General features: G+C 47.0%; 1 protein-coding gene across 1 annotated transcript in view; it reads left to right on the forward strand.

Annotated features, from left to right (window-relative positions):
- Positions 1-18,001: 18,001 nt before the first annotated feature.
- Positions 18,002-18,737, forward strand: part of cadm4 (cell adhesion molecule 4) — a gene marked incomplete at its 3' end in the record, with an annotated part of 32,787 nt that continues 32,051 nt past the window's right edge. The window contains exons 1-2 of the mRNA XM_056302014.1: positions 18,002-18,046; positions 18,420-18,474. Coding sequence (XP_056157989.1) covers positions 18,002-18,046; positions 18,420-18,474 — 100 coding nt within the window. The remainder of the gene's footprint in view (positions 18,047-18,419; positions 18,475-18,737) is intronic.

Genomic DNA, 18,737 nt, shown 5'->3' on the forward strand with positions numbered 1-18,737 from the left:
TGATGTGGCTACCGTTTCTACATTATATTATGCATGTCACGGGATATGTGGGGATTTTGTTTTTGCATGTGGAAGGTATTGAAGTAGTGTGTCAGTGTGTCAGAGGGGTTGAATATGAAGATTCTGTGTGTACACGTGCATGTGTGTGTGTGTGTGTGTGTGTGTGTGCCTGCAAAACAATGGTCAAAGTGAAGCTCCTAAATCTACGAACGATGACTCAAGGACATCCGCTCATAAACGTTTTCCCTCGGTGAAAACGTTCCCTTCAAAAGCAATTCTGCATAAAACGATCAAACGGATTTTTCAAAGATGGCGTCACACTCTGCCCTCGCAGCCTGATGGATTCAACTGTTATGAAAGAACGGTGTGGAGCGCTTTGCATTAACTGTTATTAATCCCAGTGATGAGATCCCAGTTCATTACGGCTCCTCATTAGACGACGGCCACTGTAATGGCATGTTTTGAAAAAGGCGCCCCGCTTTATGGCCAGTCTTCACTGAAACCAATAATGATAACAAAGAAAGGATACCTTCCAGTGCCAAAGGCCCCAGGGTAGGCAAACACCACCAAGTTGTCTTTTTCTTTAGCTAATTAAAATGGTCCTCTAGCCAGATCTGCGTGTCTGGATGGGGTGCACTGCCAGAAAACCTCTGAGCAAAAAAAAAAAAAAAAAAACAGGCAGGGGGGGGTCGAAAGTTGCCCTTTTCTCTGAAAATCCCAGATAAAGCTTTCATGGGAGTTACATTTTATAGTTAATTTTGTTGCGTAACCATTTCAATTACTCAAAGACCTTATATGGCATGTGAATAAAAGATCTCGAAAGCATTCGCTAATGCAAGCCAAAACCATGGCGCTTATCTGTGCTCTCTTGGCCTCATGGACCGTGGAACGGGTAGGGCCTGTAGGGTCCGGGCTCTACCTACATTTGAACTTGAAACATGTAAAAAAAAGAGAAAAGAGTCCATCGGTAGCCACATATATCATAAACTACACTGCTTCCCTATGTGCCCCATCACAGCCTATCAGAAAGCAATACGTTCTGTTATCTAAAAATGTATTGGCTAATAGTGTCATGTGACCTGAATAGAGAATTTGCACACGCCAGCGCCGCTCCCGTCATCCGGTTAACGTTAAACCACCGCGGCGTTTACATGCACAGTTAAGTCGAGCTACGGTTACGGCTCGGTTAGGCCATGTAATTGGACTACCGTCGTTGCCCCGGTATACAAGCACCGGGGAGAATCGATTTATTGACGCAAGTAAGTCCCACCCCGGTACGGTAGGTGGCGACATGCCCCCCTTTCAGCGGGTTGCTACCTTTTTAATAACTCTATCCAACGAGTAAATCCCGCTTCGTCCAACTTTTCCGGCCACTTTCTTAAATAGTTCGCCATTCCGCGTTCTCCTTCCGTCCACGTCCTTGAGGATATTCGACTCCTCCAGCTGACGCAACATAGAGTTTGTCTCCTCGTCTGTCCAGAACTGCGTAGCTCTAGATCTCGCCGCGTCGATAGCGCCGTGTCGCTACTACGCTGTTCGACTTCCGGGTCAAGGACCGCCTATGGAGCATGCGCAGAACGCCTTCAGCTTCATCTGGGCGGTAGTCCGACTTCGAGGCATTCGATTTAGTGCGATTTCAGTCGGGCTAACACAGTAAACCGACCTTTTCTAACATCACGTAAGCGTGGCGACTCTTTGGGTATCCGGTTAGCTTTTACTGAATACTTGAAACGTCGAAAAATAAGATTTTTTGGTAACAGTTTAGTATGGGGAACGTAGTCACCATTAATTAGGTGCTTATTAGCATGCGAATTAGCAACATTAGCTCTTCATTGGTCTTTATTAAGCACTTATTAATGCCGTATTCTGCATGGCCTTATTATACAACCAGTAAGCCCTTAACTATGAGTTTTCCCTCTATAACCTCAGAAGTATTGCTTAGTAGTAGTACCATCTCAATATGCTTTGCTTAGTATGGCCTTTATAAGGTGGTAGTACCACAAGAAGAGTTATTCTCCCTTACTCACACTTAATGAATATGGTCTGTTCTTACATAACAACACACAAAACTACAAGTGTTCATAGTGTTAAATTACTCTAAATTAAGTTTTTGTTGCTTAGAATATGTTCCCCATACTAAAGTGACATCTTCATCATTACTAATTCACTAGTAATTAAGTTTTTGTTGCTTAGAATATGTTCCCCATACTAAGGTGTTACCGATTTTTTTCCCCCGGGGCTTTTTGGGGACCTCAACCGGCACAGCGACAGACGGAGACGGTTCCTCTGCAATATTTAAAGAGGCAGTGGTGAGTTGGACGTTTCGCGTTAAATTCTACACGATGGGACTTTTATTCTTTAGTCCAGGGGTCGGCAACTGTTAGGTTCCCCGTTAAAGGTCCAGGGGATGAGGGGAAGTAACAAAGAAAATAGAAGTGTCCCGGGGGAATAAGAAAGGTGGGAGGCGGAACCAGGTGTAAAAACAGATTTATTAACAAAACCAACTTTTAGTCAAACTATAGAATAAACAGGCAACTAAAGATGCTGGCTCTTAACTAACCAGGCTTTTAACAAAACAAACTCGGATCCAACCAAACCGAAAGAAACAAGAAACCCTCCTTCTCAAGGAGTATGGACACAAGAGCTTGCTCTCTGGTTGCCAACAATGGCCCACTGGCACTGTGGGGCGTCTCTCTCCGAGTTATATACCCAGCTGATGAGCAATTGGGGTCACCTGGGCTCAATCAGCAGTTCCACAGGAGGCGGGGCGTTACCTGGAGAGGGAAAATTAGACACGCGGCACTAGGGCCGTAACAGCGACCTTTTTGACATGAAGTGCCAATTTGAAATGTTCAGTGAATTAGTGTGCCATAAATTTTTTATGATCTCAATCAGGACATTGTAATGACCACTTTTACCAGTCTTGTTCATCAGTAATAAACGTATGCATTTCAGAAAGTAAGGAAGAGGTCTGCCACTCACTCACAACGCATGCGCACCCCCCTCCCCCAAAAAACCAGCAGCTATTATCACGGCAACCTAGCATTTCAAAAGGCTGCTTTCAATTCACTAATTTACCAAGTGCATTGGGAGCGAAAACGGAGATTCAAGTGTAACAAACAGAAATACCAGTAGGCTACTATACAAGAATGCTGCCATCCTCATGAGAACATCCACATCTGAGTTGGGGGGGGGGGAGAGATGAACAGCTAGCCTACATGCAAACCCAAGTGTAGGCTACTACAAATAAACATGCCTACCAGTCAGTGTGATCGCTGGCCCTGCTTTGCTTTGCTGAGGTCCTTTATCTCGGGATTGTAGTTGGTCACTTTAAGTTGCACACATGCCTCGGAGTGGTCGGTTGTCAGATGACTGCGGGAGGGGCTGAGCACGTACTTCATGTGCGAGAATATCTGCTCACAGAGGTACGGTGAGACGAAGACTGTCCGCAAAGCCACCGCAGCGTTCCGGAGACAGCTGCACTTCTCCGGTACAGATGCCCAGCAGGGGAGGATGCAGGTTCGGTGATGTTGCACTGTCGTGGTCTCTAGTTGTTTCCATAGCTCTGCAAACCTGGTCACCCACAGTGTTGAACTCTTCAGCTCAATCAGCTGCATTTCCATGTACCGTGTATCCAACCAGTCTATCAGAGATAAGTCCCACTCATGTCCATCAAAGCTGTCGGGCTTGATCAAGAAAGAGGACATGGGTCCATACTTCTGAAAGTCCTGAAATCGTGTTGTGAACTCCGACTCAAGCTCGCGCATGTATTCGCCAAGTTCAGCGGTACTGCTGCTGATGTTGCGCTGTGAGGACAGCTCCTTTGCGCGTCTGAAGTAGCGGAAAGTGGAGGTAGCAGCATCGCTTGAAAAGAGTGCTAGCTTGCCGACAAAAGCCGTCCATGTCTCGAACATGTCCAAAACAGTTTGCCGTGCACCTTGCAGTCAGAGATTGAGCTCATTGAGGTGTCCCGTAATATCCGTGAGATACTTATGTTTCACAACCCACTTCTCGTCCTCTAGTTCGGGGTAGTCTTGGCCTTTTTCAGCCAGGAAGGCCTTGATGGCATCAAAGCAGCCGACAAAACCTTTGCGCAGCTTAGCCACCTAACCGCTGCGTGGAGAGGGATATCTTTGTAAGCGCAGTCCATTTCCTCGAGCAGGGACTGGCACTGTCGGTGTGTCAGCGCAGATCTCTTAACTATGAAGTTAACAACCTTTACCACCGTAGCCACAACCTCGGTAAGATCTGATTTTGACGTCTTTGCACAGAGGTTTTCTTGGTGAATTATGCAGTGGCGTGTCATGACGGGGTGACCAACTTCTTCCTCGATTCATCTGACAGCTCCCCTCTGTTTCCCGACCATGGCGGGAGCGCCACCTGTTGTCACTGCGAAGGTCTTGCTGATGTCAATTCCTTGCTCCTCAAAATGGTCCATAAAGACCTTGGCTATGTCCTCACCTTTTGTTGTGTCAGACATTGGCTTTAAGCAGCAGAGCTCCTCTCTTACAGCCGAATCGTCACAATCTCGTGACACGATCACTGGCCAGAGGATCAGCAGCCAACAGGTGACATTTCTCTATCAGCCTCTATCAGCCGATATGAGTGGCGCCTGCGTACTGGTTGGCCTGTGATTAGGTGAACATGTGCTGGGGACTATTTGACGGGGTGCTTTGCAGACAGACGGGGGTCGAGTCTTGGAAAAGCTTCACGTTGGTCTGCGGAAGCCTGTGTCTTCTGAACCCTCGTCTGCCTCCTCTGTGTAAGAGAGTGTTTCCTTTGTTTGGTTTTTTATGTTTACTCTGGTTGCATTTTTGCCTGCCCTGTTTGGCAGTGGTTTTTTTTGGTGTGCGTTTTGCTGAAGTCCAGTAAAGCGATTTTTAACCAACTGCCTCTGCCTCTTCTCCGCAATTGGGTCCAAACACACTGCGTTGCATATCTTGCCATGACTGCCAAAAGTGGCACGTCATTTACGTCGGTGCTCTCGTCAAGGGCGATGCTAAACACCACCGCATCTTTCAGCCCAGCTGTTTGCTGCTCGTTGACATTACGTGCCATCTCCTCGATGCGTCGCTCTACGGTTCTAGCTGACATGGGAATGTCCTGTGTTCTTGCCTTGATTGCTTCTTTGTTTGGTAGGCCGTCAAACAGAACAGCTGAGGTACACAGAAAAGTCTCCTTGGATATAATCGCCATCAGTGAACGGCTTCCCGCGTTTAGCGATACAGTGAGCAATGGGATAGCTCGCTTCGGTCGCATGGTTTTTAGCTGTTCCAGCGGCAAGGAGTTTGAGGTGGTTAGTTTGCGTTCCATAATTGGACACTGCACGCCTGATGGATTCTGCCTCGTCTTCCTGATCTTTGAAGGTTTTCTCGTGTGCTTTGTCTCGAAATGGCGTTTAACACTTGACGTTCGGCAAACTTTTCAAAACGAAAAGCACACACAGCACGGTCCTTCTGAGGAACAAAACCCTACTCCTCTGTCCATGAGGGATGGAAAGGCCGAACGTCGCCTTTAGCTTTCTTAGCTAACGGGGCTGCCATAGTGCCATTACCGATCTTGAAGTGCTGCACTGCACTATGAGTGGGAGGAGAATTTTCGAAACGTAGGATGGCAGGGGAAGGTTAATTAATATTCATGAGAGAAGCGCTACCTGATTGGCCGCTGAAACGTGGCCGCTGATGTTCGAGCGGGAGACAGGCCGTGAACGAAAGGCCGTGACGTCAATCAAACTGGCAGGCCATGCAGCCCGTGTGCCAGTGATTACGCTGCCGCGTGCCATAGGTTGCCGACCCCGGCTTTAGTCTATTAATGTGTTAGCTGTAATATTGTAACGATCGTAAAAGTGGCTCCTGAAGTCAAGTCGGTTCAAAGTTGGGTGGCGAGGATGTGTGTGTGTGTGTGTGTGTGTGTGTGTATACACATGCACGCGAGGGGCGGGAGGCAGTTCGAAATGCGTTCCGCGGCCCATGCTTGGTCTAGTCGTTTTCATGGTTAGCAGGTCCATCTTAGGCCAAACCCATTCAACCCATAACTCGAATAACCCAGCGGTGGCGGCTGGGTAGTACAGGGCACTGGGCGCCGCCCCTTTCAGATGTCACAAGTTGATAATCTACTCTCTCACTGTGGTCATTAAAGATCCCACGGCACTTACCGCAAAGAGTAGGGGGTTCCCTGGTGTCCTGGCAAAATTCCCAACCTGTCTCTCTCCATCTGGCCACCTAATCATCCCCCCCCCATGTAATTGGCTCAATGATTCCTCCCTCTCCACCTCAAGCTGGTGTGTGGTGAGCGTTGTTGCGCAAAATGGCTGCCGCGCATCACCCAGGTGGGTGCTACACATTGGTGGTGGATGAGGTGAGTTACCCCCTTCAATGCGAAGTGCTTTGGGTGTCTAGAAAAGCGCTATATAAATGCAGTGATTATTATTATTATTAAACATGTTAAATATAATTTAGTTGTATAATGCAAATAATTATGAAATAAAAGTGTTTTCAGTCTGTCAGCAGCCATTAAATATTGGTTCCAATGGTATTCGGTTGATTTCTGTCTGAATACATATACTTCCTGGGTGAGGGGCGCCGGCCAAACCATACCTTATGTAAGCCCTCAAACTTGTGGCGAGCAGGTGACCTGAGGCTGCTGTCTGATTGGTTTCTTCAGATTTTCTATGGGGCGCAGTTCTGTGCACCCCAGACTCTCCCACTTTTATTGGCAGCGAATTGGTGTTGTTTTCATGTTTCTGATCTAATGTGATTGGACAATTCTCATGGCTGTCAATCATGTTCACACCCACCACAACGCCTCGTCTCGACTGTCAATCATCCACCGTCTACGAACCCTGATAAAATCTATAGGCTGCATTGTCCTTCTTAATAACTCTGTGACTGTGTGGATGTTAAAGCAGCTGTCAGGTGTGCTGCGCCAAGGTAAATTGCGCCCCCCCCCCCAAAAAAATTTTTTTTTTAGCACCAGCCGCCACTGAACGACAGCCCAGTAGCCATTTGTTTTTTTCGACTGTTGCGAAAGTCCAGTGTGAGGCACTCTGCATTAACCCTGTTATGTTATTAACCCCTATGATGAGATCACTGTTCATCACGGCTCCTCATTAGAGGGCAGCCACGGTAGTGACATGTTTTGTTAAAGGTACCCAGCTTCATGGCCAATCATCGTTGTAACGATAAAGTATAAAAAGGCAAGGCATTTTCCGTTGCCAACATCCCCGGGGTAGGCGAACACCGTAGCGTTTTCTCGTGTGAAACGGGGCCAAAAAGTACTCAAATCTAGATCGAACCATTTTAACTCCTACTTTGAGCTGCTGGCGACACTTTAGAGATGTATGCAGTTATAAACTTTATACGAGCATGTCACATATAAGATAAGTCTGTTATCGACACTATTTATTGGTGTATTTTCTTCTTTTTGTTTTCCTCTCGTCTTTTCGGAGAAGATCTATCTTTTGTTATCTCTGGTCCCTTCATTTTTACCGGTTGACAGAACTAGAGGTGACACTGATTAGCTGTGTGCCTCAGCAAAAACACACAGCTTGACCCGTGTTGGGTCAAGAGCGTTTGAAGCAAAATCTTATAAGTAAACTATATAAAAATTGTGCTTATTTTACAGATTTCTGGCCGAAGCGCCAGCCTAAGGGGTCAGTGTCTGCTGCAGCCGATTTTGACACGGTGCATGTGCTATAGCTGACGTGCAGCCATTTTATCCAGTATTGCTGTGTTCACTGGACGCTCCAAACGAGAGCCGCAGTGGACTGGCGACTACGCCAAACGTGCTCAATCTGACTCCCCGCCGTATTTTCCCCAGAGCACCACGAGTCTGTTTTCCCGGAGACGTGTGCTTCAGTTAAGTGCTGAAATACACTTGTGAACGTTATCCATCATATTCTTCACTGCGAAGTCATTTCCCGTAAAATGAATAGAATGTATTATCTCTTATGAGTCAAACGCTCAGCTTCCTGGAACAAATGACTGCTTCATATTAAGCTTTTCTCCCCTCTCGATAGAATTCCCTGTAGCCTAGATCGCCTTCTCTCTTGTCAGCACCGTCTGTCCCTTTATGGAAGAAATATGTGGTGCTTTTTATTTATTAATGCAGAAATACCTTGGATCAGTACCCAAACTAACTGAATTACAAAAACAGCGCAAATAACCCCAAGTCTTGCTGCTCTCGGTCTGGACGAGGTTGCTGGTGAACATCAAGGCGCTCATATATGCCCGTATACATGTACGGTCAGCAGTCCTTTGTTTTTTTATTCTCTGACTATAACACCACATCCTAAAAGCCACAAAATCTGCAAGCCATATTTTGTCTGACACCGTTGTGTTTGCGCTTGTATGAAATACAAACGGGTATATGCAGAGGGAAATGTTGTGTTCTGCTGATGTCCACTTTTACATTATTATTGGTCCACATGGATCATGGTGGACATCTGGTTAGTGCATGTGACATCTGGACTGTAAAATAGTCCTTACAAATGTGACCCACACCTGATGTGACTGCAAGCCGGACAGTACATAAACACGACAGAGCCGGTGGACATTTGCCTGAATTTTACTGAATACAAATTCTCCAAGTCTTTACTTTCTTGGTCAAGTAGTACTACTTGGTCTAGTAGTAACAGTGGTACTTCACGTCTATGATGCCGTGAATCTTGTCATTTAAACAGGGTTTATTTGGAAGGATTTGAAATTTCAAAAACCCTATCTCAGTGATAAGCCTTTTTTTTCTCCCTTGTAAATTCTTTCAGCAATTTTTTATTTTTTTTTATTTCAATTTTTCATGCCTGTAAAACAATTCTGAACTGAATGAAATGGAGCTGACTGGAGTGGGCTAAATATGGAGCTGAATGGATTGGAGAGGGCTATATAGTGAGAGTTGAGTTTCAGAAGTAGTGGGCCCTCAGAGGAGATGCAGCCTGGAAGAAGTGAGCGATGATGCAGCTGGAGTTATTGGGCGATAAAGAACCCTTCAGCATTGAGAACAATCTTCAAACCACCTCAATACTTCTTCATCTATCTCTTTTCTATCTATCTCTTTACCAGTGTACTCTTTGTCAGGGTCGCAGGGAACTATGGTTTGTCCCAGCATGCTTTGAGTGGAGAGCAGGGCTTGACCTGGAAAGTTTGCCAGTCCATTTCTGAAGGCAATTGCCTTCACCCCCATGCAAACATATGGGCAATTTATGCCCCTTTTCCACGACATGGTACCGGCTCAACTCCACTCGACTCAACTCGCCCTTTTTTCGTTTTCCATTACTGGAAAGTACCGGCATTTTGGTAACTGTTACCAATTATCTGGTACCACCTTCGCCGAGGTTCCAAAAAGACTGGAGCGGGTCCACTGAGGGGGTACTGTTACGGTAATGGAAAACGACACAGAAGCGAGTTGAGCCGGTACCATGTAGTAGAAAAGGGGCATTGGAAATCACCAGTTCACCTGACATGCATGTCTCTGGACTGTGGAGGGATACTGAGGCACCTTAAAGACCCCATCCGGCTGGAGTATTTCCCAAATAACACACTCATAACGGAACTTGAAAATGTGCAATGCATACCCAAAAGTCAGTTTTGCAGTTCATACACCTTGTTTCGATTCCCTAACTTGTTCATTGCAAACCATGGCACACAGTAGCAACCACAGTTCCAGTAGTTAAATTTAGGGTTAAGTTTAGGTAGTGGTCAGTGAGGTTGACATACAGTGGTTTCTATATTTTAGTTTAATAATGTGGTTTCCAAGAGAATGTCTGTTGATAGTCTTCTCTCAGCCTTGGATGAGAACATTTATCTCTCAAGTGTCTGGTGGCGAGACATACTTCGCCTACTGTTGCACTGAGAATCTGAAATATTGATGTTTTCTCCAAAAATAAACTCATTTTGTATGAAATGTGGCAGCATGGAGGCACAGTGGTTAGTGCAGTCACCTCACAGCAAGAAGGTTCTGGGTTCGAGCCCTGGAGTAGTCCAAACTTGGAGGTCATCCGGGTCGTCCTCTGTGTGGAGTTTGCATGTTCTCCCCATGTCTGCGTGGGTTTCCTCCGGGGGCTCCGGTTTCCTCCCACAGTCCAAAGACATGTGGGTCAGGTGAATCGGCCATACTAAATTGCCCCTAGGTATGAATGGGTGTGTGTGTGTGTGTGTGGGGAGGCCCTGTGTGATGGCCTGGCAGCCTGTCCAGGGTGTCTCCCCATCTGCCACCCAATGACTGCTGTGATAGTCTCCAGCATCCCCGCGACCCTGCGAGCAGGATAAGTGGCTTGGATAATGGATGGCTGGATGTATGAAGCACGTGTGTTTGTATTTTATCATACTTAAAGTGTCAACATTTCCTTAAAATGTTTATTACTTGATTTTCACTGGTCAAGGTCTTTAAGGAAACTCACATTATTTGGGACGAACATGCAAACTCCACAAACATGGTTGTAAAATCCCGGACCTTCTTGATTTGGAAGCAACAGTGCTAACCACTAAGCAACCGCTGAACTGTGTGTAACTTCAACTCAAGGGATAGATTAATTTTATTCATATCTGTAAATAACAAGCTAGTTGGCACATAGTACATTGCTGTTCTTAAAATTTGAGTGACTTTACAAAGTGCTGAATTTGCAATGCCTGACTCTTGCGCAGCTCTTACAAGACGCCTCGTGTCAAAAAGAAAACAACTGTAAATGTGTGCAGAGCAGAGTAAAGAGATCTGAACTTGTGTCTTGGAATTTTCCGTCACAGCAAACAATCTGTGCTCTTCACAGTATGCCATTAACCTTGGGTGCGGCACACAAAAGGCTTCCAACGTCTATCCTTACAGCAGGTATTTTAGCGCCGTGTGCCGCTCGCCTTCTATCAATTCTCACCGTGATCACGGGGCGGCCGTAATTTGCGAGGTGAACTCGCCTCTCCGGGAAATCTTGCTCTCAACTCGTCACGCAATTCCGACAGATCGGGACTACGTGCTATTAAGTATTTAAACACAGCTGCCGCCTCCCCTGTGTCCCGTGGGACGCCGACCCGCAACCTTCAGAGAACGTGATGAGGCCTAATCAGTCCGAAGAAAGAGAAGAGAGGGAGACGGAAGGGTGGAAGGGAGAAAGGTGGGGTGGAGTGAAGGGGGGGAAGGAAAAACAACAGAGGCAAGTTGGCCGAGGGTTAAGAAAGAAGCGGCAACAGTGGGAATAAAGATGAGGGTTGTCAGGGGAGGGGGGGAGAGAGAGAGAGAGAGAGAGAGAGAGAGAGGGGGCAGAGCGGTATCAAGTACAAGAGAGGCGACCATGACTAATTTGGCTCTCATAAGCACCGAAAAAACCTCGTCAGGCCCGTTCTCAGTGAGGGAAAATTGCATATCTCGGGAGGTGGAGCGGGTCGTCTAGTAGGCCTGCGTACGGGCGAGAATCTGGCGATACGATACGTATCACGATACAGGGGTTACGGTCCGGTATGTCGCGATATATTGCGATACTGTGAGCAAGGCGATATATTGCGGGTTTCGTGTTCTTCGTGCTTACGCTACTCCCTGTCTCAGTTTGCCTTGTTGTGTTGGCGTGGAAGAGTCAAATGGCCGAAGGTAGATTACAACGCTGTTGTCTAGCGGCCGTGGGGTTACACACAACACCAAACAGTGGTTTTGAGAATCGATACAGTATCACAAAAGACGATATCGCCATACTCGAGCGTATCGATATTTTCTTACACCCCTGTCGTCTAGTGATCGGAAGGTCGCCGGTTTGGTTCCTGGCTCCTCCGAGAGAGTGTGTCGGAGTGTCTTATAGAGCAAGACACCGAACCCCCCGACTGTTCCCGATGAGCATGGCAGCCTCCGCCATCAGTGTGTGAATGTGAGGCGCCATTTGCCATCTTCGTTCTCTCGCTACAAATACGCTATCGCTCTCTGCAGGACGCTGCCGTTCCTGCCTATTGCACCATCTGCCACCCAGTCATCAGGCTCACAAACTGAGGCTCTGTCGTCCCCTGGCAGCCCTCGGCGCCCGAACCATCCCAAACTTAACCGTCCAAATAAGGCTGCCGCTTAAGGGCAAAGTGGACAAGGTTGCCAGGTTTTGCGGGGGGTGGGGGGAAACCAGTAAAATTTTACGAGATCGCAGTTAAAGAGAGCTGTAATATGGCAGCGGGAGCCACCCCAAATAGACCCCTTTTTTGCCTCAACGCTTCACAAGCGCCTCTCTCCTCGTCTGCGTCCGACTCGCTTCCGCATGCAGATGAGTTGGGACAACGAAGGTGAACTGGGACTTGGACAAAAGTCTGACATTTAGTTGCCATTTGGTGCAGAGAGGCGGTGGCGGGGAGCGGGGGATTTACCTATCTGTGGGGAATCGCTCCCCTCCCGGTCCTCCCTCTTTCGTTCGGCGTAGAGGAGGATTTTGGAGGGAGTGGCGATGTACTTCCAGGAAGCAGCGGTTCTCTGTACTGCTCCCGGCTGCCTCCCTCGTGTGGGTTTCTGTCTCCCCTCCATATTATTCTTTCTTGCCTGCCGCATTATGTAGCAATATTAGCCTTTCTCTCTTGCCCCTCTTTCCTCTCCTGCTCTTCATCACCCCCTTCTCTCGTCTCACACACTCGCGCATACGAAGAACAAGCGCCTGTCCTGTGTTAAAATGAATTCGAGATGGCGGCGCGTTACATCAGGAAAGCGACTGCCATTCTCTTCCCGAGCTGAAGCCAACACAAAGGAGCCGAGAGAGGAATATGATGAGAGCGAGAGAGGGGGAGGGAGGGGGGGAGCGAGAGAGCGAGATTTCACAGTCAAATCGATGCAAAGTGAGTTTGGGGGGATCTTTATGAGAATCTATGGACATCGAGCTACTGTCAACCGCAGACTGCTGTTAGCGTTTGCTTGCAATTATCAGCAGTTTCTTAAGGGTGATTTTGCCCTTTCCCTGATAACAAAAGGGACGTCGTTGCACGCTTACCTCCGCCTGTCCTCCCACTCGTGGCTCCTGCTCTTCTGCCTTTCTGCTTTGGATGTAATTGCCGCAGCTAAGTGTAGTCATTTAGCGGTTTTCTTGTGTGTTTTTTTTTTCATTTTCTAAATCTGTTACTGCATTTTCTATCTTGCCCACGCCACACCTACTGCACATCTAACCGTGTTGGACAAGGGATCCCTCCTCTGATGTTCTTTCTGAGGGTTCTCTTGTTTTTTTTTACCCCCCAAAAAAAGTTTTTCAGGGGGCATCCGGGTAGTGTCGGCGGTCTATTCCGTTGCCTACCAACGCGGACCTCGCCGGGTCGAATCCCCGTGTTACCCCCGGCTTGGTTGGGCGTCCCTATAGACACAATTGGCCAGACGGGGGTGCCTGTTTGTGGGGGAGAGGGAAGTGGGGGGGAATAGCGTGATCCTCCCACGGTGCTACATCCCCCTGGCGAAACTCCTCACTGTCAGGTGAAAAGAACCGGCTGGCGACTCCACATGTATCGGAGGAGACGCGGTAGTCTGCAGCCCTCCCCGGATCAGCAGAGGGGACGGAGCAGCGACTGAGACGGCTCAAAAGAATGGGGTAATTGGCTGGATACAATTGGGGAGAAAAAAAGGGGGGGAAATCAAAAAAAAAAATCAAAGAAAATTTTTTAGGTTTTTTTCGTCATCTGCATCGCCAGTCTTAAGAGAATTACAGACTGTCATTTACTGTATCGACCTGTTTCTCACTGTGTGAATGTAAAGCCCTCTGAGACTAATTTTGATTTGGGCTATATCACAGACACACACACACACACACACACACACACACACACACAGAGCGAAAACAATTCCTGTGCAGACTACAGAACACAGTCATTCAGTCGCGGTGATGGCTTTCAGTGCGGCCATCGTTATAACTTCTATTACTGCTACCACAGTCACTTCATCTTATACTATAACGTCTACAACTAGTACATTTTGTAACCACTACCAGGATCAGTTCTGTTTGTCTACCACTTTCAGCATTACCACTATGATAATAGCTACGATAGCTGCGTCCTTAAAAATACTGTTGCAGCTAATGCTACTGTCAATGATAACTATTTGAATATGGACCCGTTGAAAGATGGACAAAAGGAAAAAAACCTGCTGAGAAAAATGAACTTGTGGGGTCAAGAGGAAGAAGAGGACATGAAAGCAACCTACCGGAGAAATATAGATGGCTTGGAGAGAGCGGGAACGAGGGCGAGAGAGAGTAAAGTTTCATAAAATCTAATATAGGGCAGTCAAACCAACGCTCTCGCAAAGCTGGAGATGAGAGGAGCAAGACCAAGACATTTCATGTGTTGTATCAACCTACCGCCTGGAGCTGCTCCATCGACTCTGACTTTGTTAACTCTTTCTGAACTTTTTATATCAAACTGAACTTAAGATAATAGCGGTTCTATCAAATCCAATTGAGGAAAAATTGCCATGGTTGCCGCCACAGTCACTGTTTCTCATATACTTCGCAATTTGTTCACTAAAGAATTTGGGCTGACATCACAAGCTAAGGGGCAGTGCATACCGTAGTCTTTCATTTCTGGCTAGCTGAGATAGCAGAGACGGTTCGCTAGTACAGAACTATATATCCAAAGGCAGAAAAATAAGCCTTGGAATCTTGAATATTCTGGTATTACTTTTAAATTGCTCCTTTATTATTTAAATAGTTAATTGTTACACCCTACCAATACCGATCAGTTTTGTGTATTTAAGTGTGCGTTTTACGTGTACATGTATGTGTGTATGTGTATGCCTTGGTGCTCCTGGGAATGTAGAAATATAGATAACTACAACTACTACTACTTTCGCCTGCTCCCATTAGGGGTGGCCACAGCCGTTTCCATCTCTTCCTGTCCTCTGTCACACCAGCCACCTGCATGTCCTCCCTCACCACATCCATGAACCTCCTCTTTGGCCTTCCTCTTTTCTTCTCCCCTGGCAGCTCCATATTCAGCACCCTTCTCCCAATATACCCAGCATCTCTCTTCCACACATGTCCAAACCATCTCAATCTTGCCTCTGGTGCTATGTCTCCAAACCGTCCAACCTGAGCTGTCCCTCTAATATACTCGTTCCTAATCATGTCCTTCTTCATCACTCCCAATGAAAATCTTATCATCTTCACCTCTGCCACCTCCAGCTTCCGCCTCCTGTCTTTCATCAGTGCCACTGTCTCCAGACCATATAACATAGCTGGTCTCACTACCATCTTGTAAACCTTCCCTTTAACTCTTGCTGGTACCCTTCTGTCACAAATCACTCCTGACACTCTTCTCCACCCACTGCACCCTGCCTGCACTCTCTTCTTCACCTCTCTCCTGCACTCCCCGTTACTTTGGACAGTTGACCCCCAAGTATTTAAACTCATACGCCTTCGTCACCTCTACTCCTTGCATCCTCACCATTCCACTGTCCTCCCTTTCATCAACCTGTCCACCACCATTGCAAACAAGAAAGGGCTCAGAGCCGATCCTTGTTGTAATCCCACCTCCACCTTGAACCCATCTGTCATTCCAACCACACACCTCAACACTGTCACACTGCCGTCATACATATCCTGCACCACTCCTACATACTTCTTTGCCATTCCCGACTTCCTCGTACAATACCACACCTCCTCTCTCGGCACCCTGTCGTATGCTTTCTCTAAATCTACAAAAACACAATGTACCTCCTTCTGGCCTTCTCTATACTTCTCCATCAACATTCTCAAAGCAAATATCACATCTGTAGTGTTCTTCCATGGCATGAAACCATACTGCTGCTCGCTAATCCTCACCTCTCCACTACTCTTTCCTATATCTTCATGCTGTGGCTGATCTACCTTATACCTCTGTAGTTGCTACAGTTCTGCACATCACCATTAGTCTTGAAAATCGGCACCAGTAGGCTTCTTCTCCACTCCTCAGGCATCCTCTCACTTTCCAAGACTGTTAAACGATCTAGTTAAAAACCCCACTGCCATCTCTCCTAAACATCTCCATGCCTCCACAGGTATATCATCTGGACCAACTGCCTTTCCACTCTTCATCCTCTTAATAGCTGCCCTCACTTCCTCCCTGGTAATCCACCGCAATCCCTGATTCACTATCCCCACATCATCCAACCTTCTTTCTCGCTTGTTTTCTTCATTCATCAGCTCCTCAAAGTACTCCTTCCACCTTCTCAGCACACTCTCCTCGCTTGTCAGCACATTTCCATCTCTATCCTTGATCGCCCAAACCTGCTGCACATCCTTCCCAGCTCGATCCCTCTGTCTAGCCAATCAGTAGAAGTCCTTTTCTCCTTCCTTAGTGTCCAACCTCTCATACAACTCACCATACGCCTTTACTTTTGCCACCTCTCTCTTCGCTTTACGCTGTCTCCTTGTACTCCTGTCTACGTTCTTCATCTCTCTATCTCACTTCCTCTTTGCCAACCTCTTCCTCTGTATACTTTCCTGTACTTTCTCATTCTGCCACCAAGTCTCCTTGTCTTCCTTCCTTTGTCCAGATGACACACCAAGCACCTTCCTATGTGTGCACTTTCCTTCGCTCTTATATGTCACCCTGTGTTCCTCCCTCTTCTTGCAATATGTATGTATTCACCACAGCCATTTCCATCCTTTTCGCAAAATCCACCACCATCTGTCCTTCCACATTCCTCCCCTTGACACCATACCTGCCCATCACCTACTCATCACCTCTGTTCCCTTCACCAACATGCCCATTGAAGTCTGCTCCAATCACCATTCTCTCTTCCCTGCGTACTCGCTCCACCACTTCATCCAACTCACTTCAGAATTCTTCTTTCTCTTCCGTCTCACACCTAACTTGCAGTTGCATATGCGCTGTTAACATTCACCAACACACCTTTGACTTCCAGCTTCATACTCATCATTCTGTCTGACACTCTCTTCACCTCCAACACACTCTTGACATACTCTTCCTTCAGAATTACCCCAACCTCATTCCTTTCCACCCGGTCTCTTGCACACACAGTGCCTTTCTTCTCTCCATCATATCAGCCAGCTCTCTCCCTTTACCAGTCATAGTGCCAACATTCAAATTTTCAACTCTCACCTTACCCTTCCTCCTCTCCCGCTGCCTCTGGACATGCCTTCCCCCTCTCCTTCTCCTTCTCCCAACAGTAGCATAGTTTCCACCGGCACCCTGCTGGCCAACAGTACCAGAGGCGGTCGTTGGTAACCCGGGCCTCGACCGATCTGGTATGGAAATCTGACCTGTGAGCCGCATATTTGATTTGGCAAAGATTTTACGCCAGATGCCCTTCTTGACGCAACCCTCCCCATTTATCCAGGCTTGGGATTGGCACTAAGAATGCACTGGCTTGTGCATCCTCAGTGTCTGGGTTATGTATTTTTATATTCTGTTTTTGTTTTTTGTTTTGCATTTTTTTGTTTGTTTTTTTTCTCATGTCTGTATTTTGATATTACCCTCTTGTCTTAGTATCGTTACTACCTCTGCAAACCTTTACTTCATTCTATAGAATATTTTCTTTTATGTCATTTATTCGCTCAGGGAATGGGGGACAGGTGAGCAAAGCAGGGGCAGGAATAGAAATGGCAAGCCAACTAGGGAATGGAGAAACGGGTGAGCCTTGAAGACTCATACTGCACAACCATGACACATTTCAAGGAAATGTTGTGCAAGATGCAGCAGGCCATGATTATCCTACAAACCCAAAACGATGAAAATATGCCTAAAGATTAAAATGCAACAAAAAAAAAGGTGATATAACTTGGATGAGGTTGTCTATAGGCTCTCTAATGCTCTTTATGCACAACGTATCTGGTTTGTAAAGCAGCTTGCCCTCTGCTGTGTCCAAACACATCCAGTGTCCTTTTAAGATGCCAGTGGTGCGCTCGATGGTGTAGCGAGTACGTGTGTGCCGCTGATTGAAGGACACCTCCTGGTGAGTCTGAGGTTTGGTGAGTGGCGTCACTAACCAAGGGGCCAGTGAATATCCTCAATCACCTAATATAACGAAGTCATCATAGGAATAGAAGCCCACTGCTGCTGGAATTTATAATTACTCGAAGATGCGCACCATTGAGCCATGCGTCTCCGGCAGCTCCTTCCTTGAGGTGTGTACTCACAGAACTGTAAAATATAGGAGTCGTGCGCACCTCCTCCATTCGGAAGGTGGTTCTGGCAGTCGCAGATGAGTTGTACATTTATGCAGTGGTATTGCTTGCGGTTGAGATATGGGAACGGATCTGAGGATGGTGCCTTAATGCGCACGTGCGTGCAGTCTGTTGCGCTGATGGTGTTGGGTAGACCAGCAACGTATTGAAATCCTCTCTTGACTGAGACCTGCTCTTCTGCTGTATAGGGGAATTTTATGTATTGTGTGGCCAGTAGATTTATTCCATCCACGACTCGCGGTAGAGTGCAGCTGATGGATGTCTGTGATATATCTTCTCTGTCTAGCTCCCTCTGAAATGTCCCATTGGCTAGAAGTCTCAAGTTGGAGAGTACTTGCGCGTGTGGTGGTACAGGGTTAGACTGTCAGGTATGGCTCCGCAGTGCTGGCTCCAAACTATTTCAAAGCTCCACGAGGACAGCTCTTGATAGCCTAAAGCATCCCAAGAAGTACTCATCAATCTCTGCAAATAGATCTGCATGGTCCTGGAAGATGTGTTCCCTCCTCAGGGCACGATCTGCAACATCTTGCAGCAGCAGTAAATATGCCATTGTGCGAGCAAGCCTAGGGTGCAGAAATAGGCCTTCTCTGGGCATATAAATAGCGTGATCAATCACTGATTATTGGGTGAC

The sequence above is a fragment of the Lampris incognitus genome, unplaced genomic scaffold (assembly GCF_029633865.1).
Source record: "Lampris incognitus isolate fLamInc1 unplaced genomic scaffold, fLamInc1.hap2 scaffold_324, whole genome shotgun sequence".
Classification (NCBI taxonomy): Eukaryota; Metazoa; Chordata; class Actinopteri; order Lampriformes; family Lampridae; genus Lampris; species Lampris incognitus.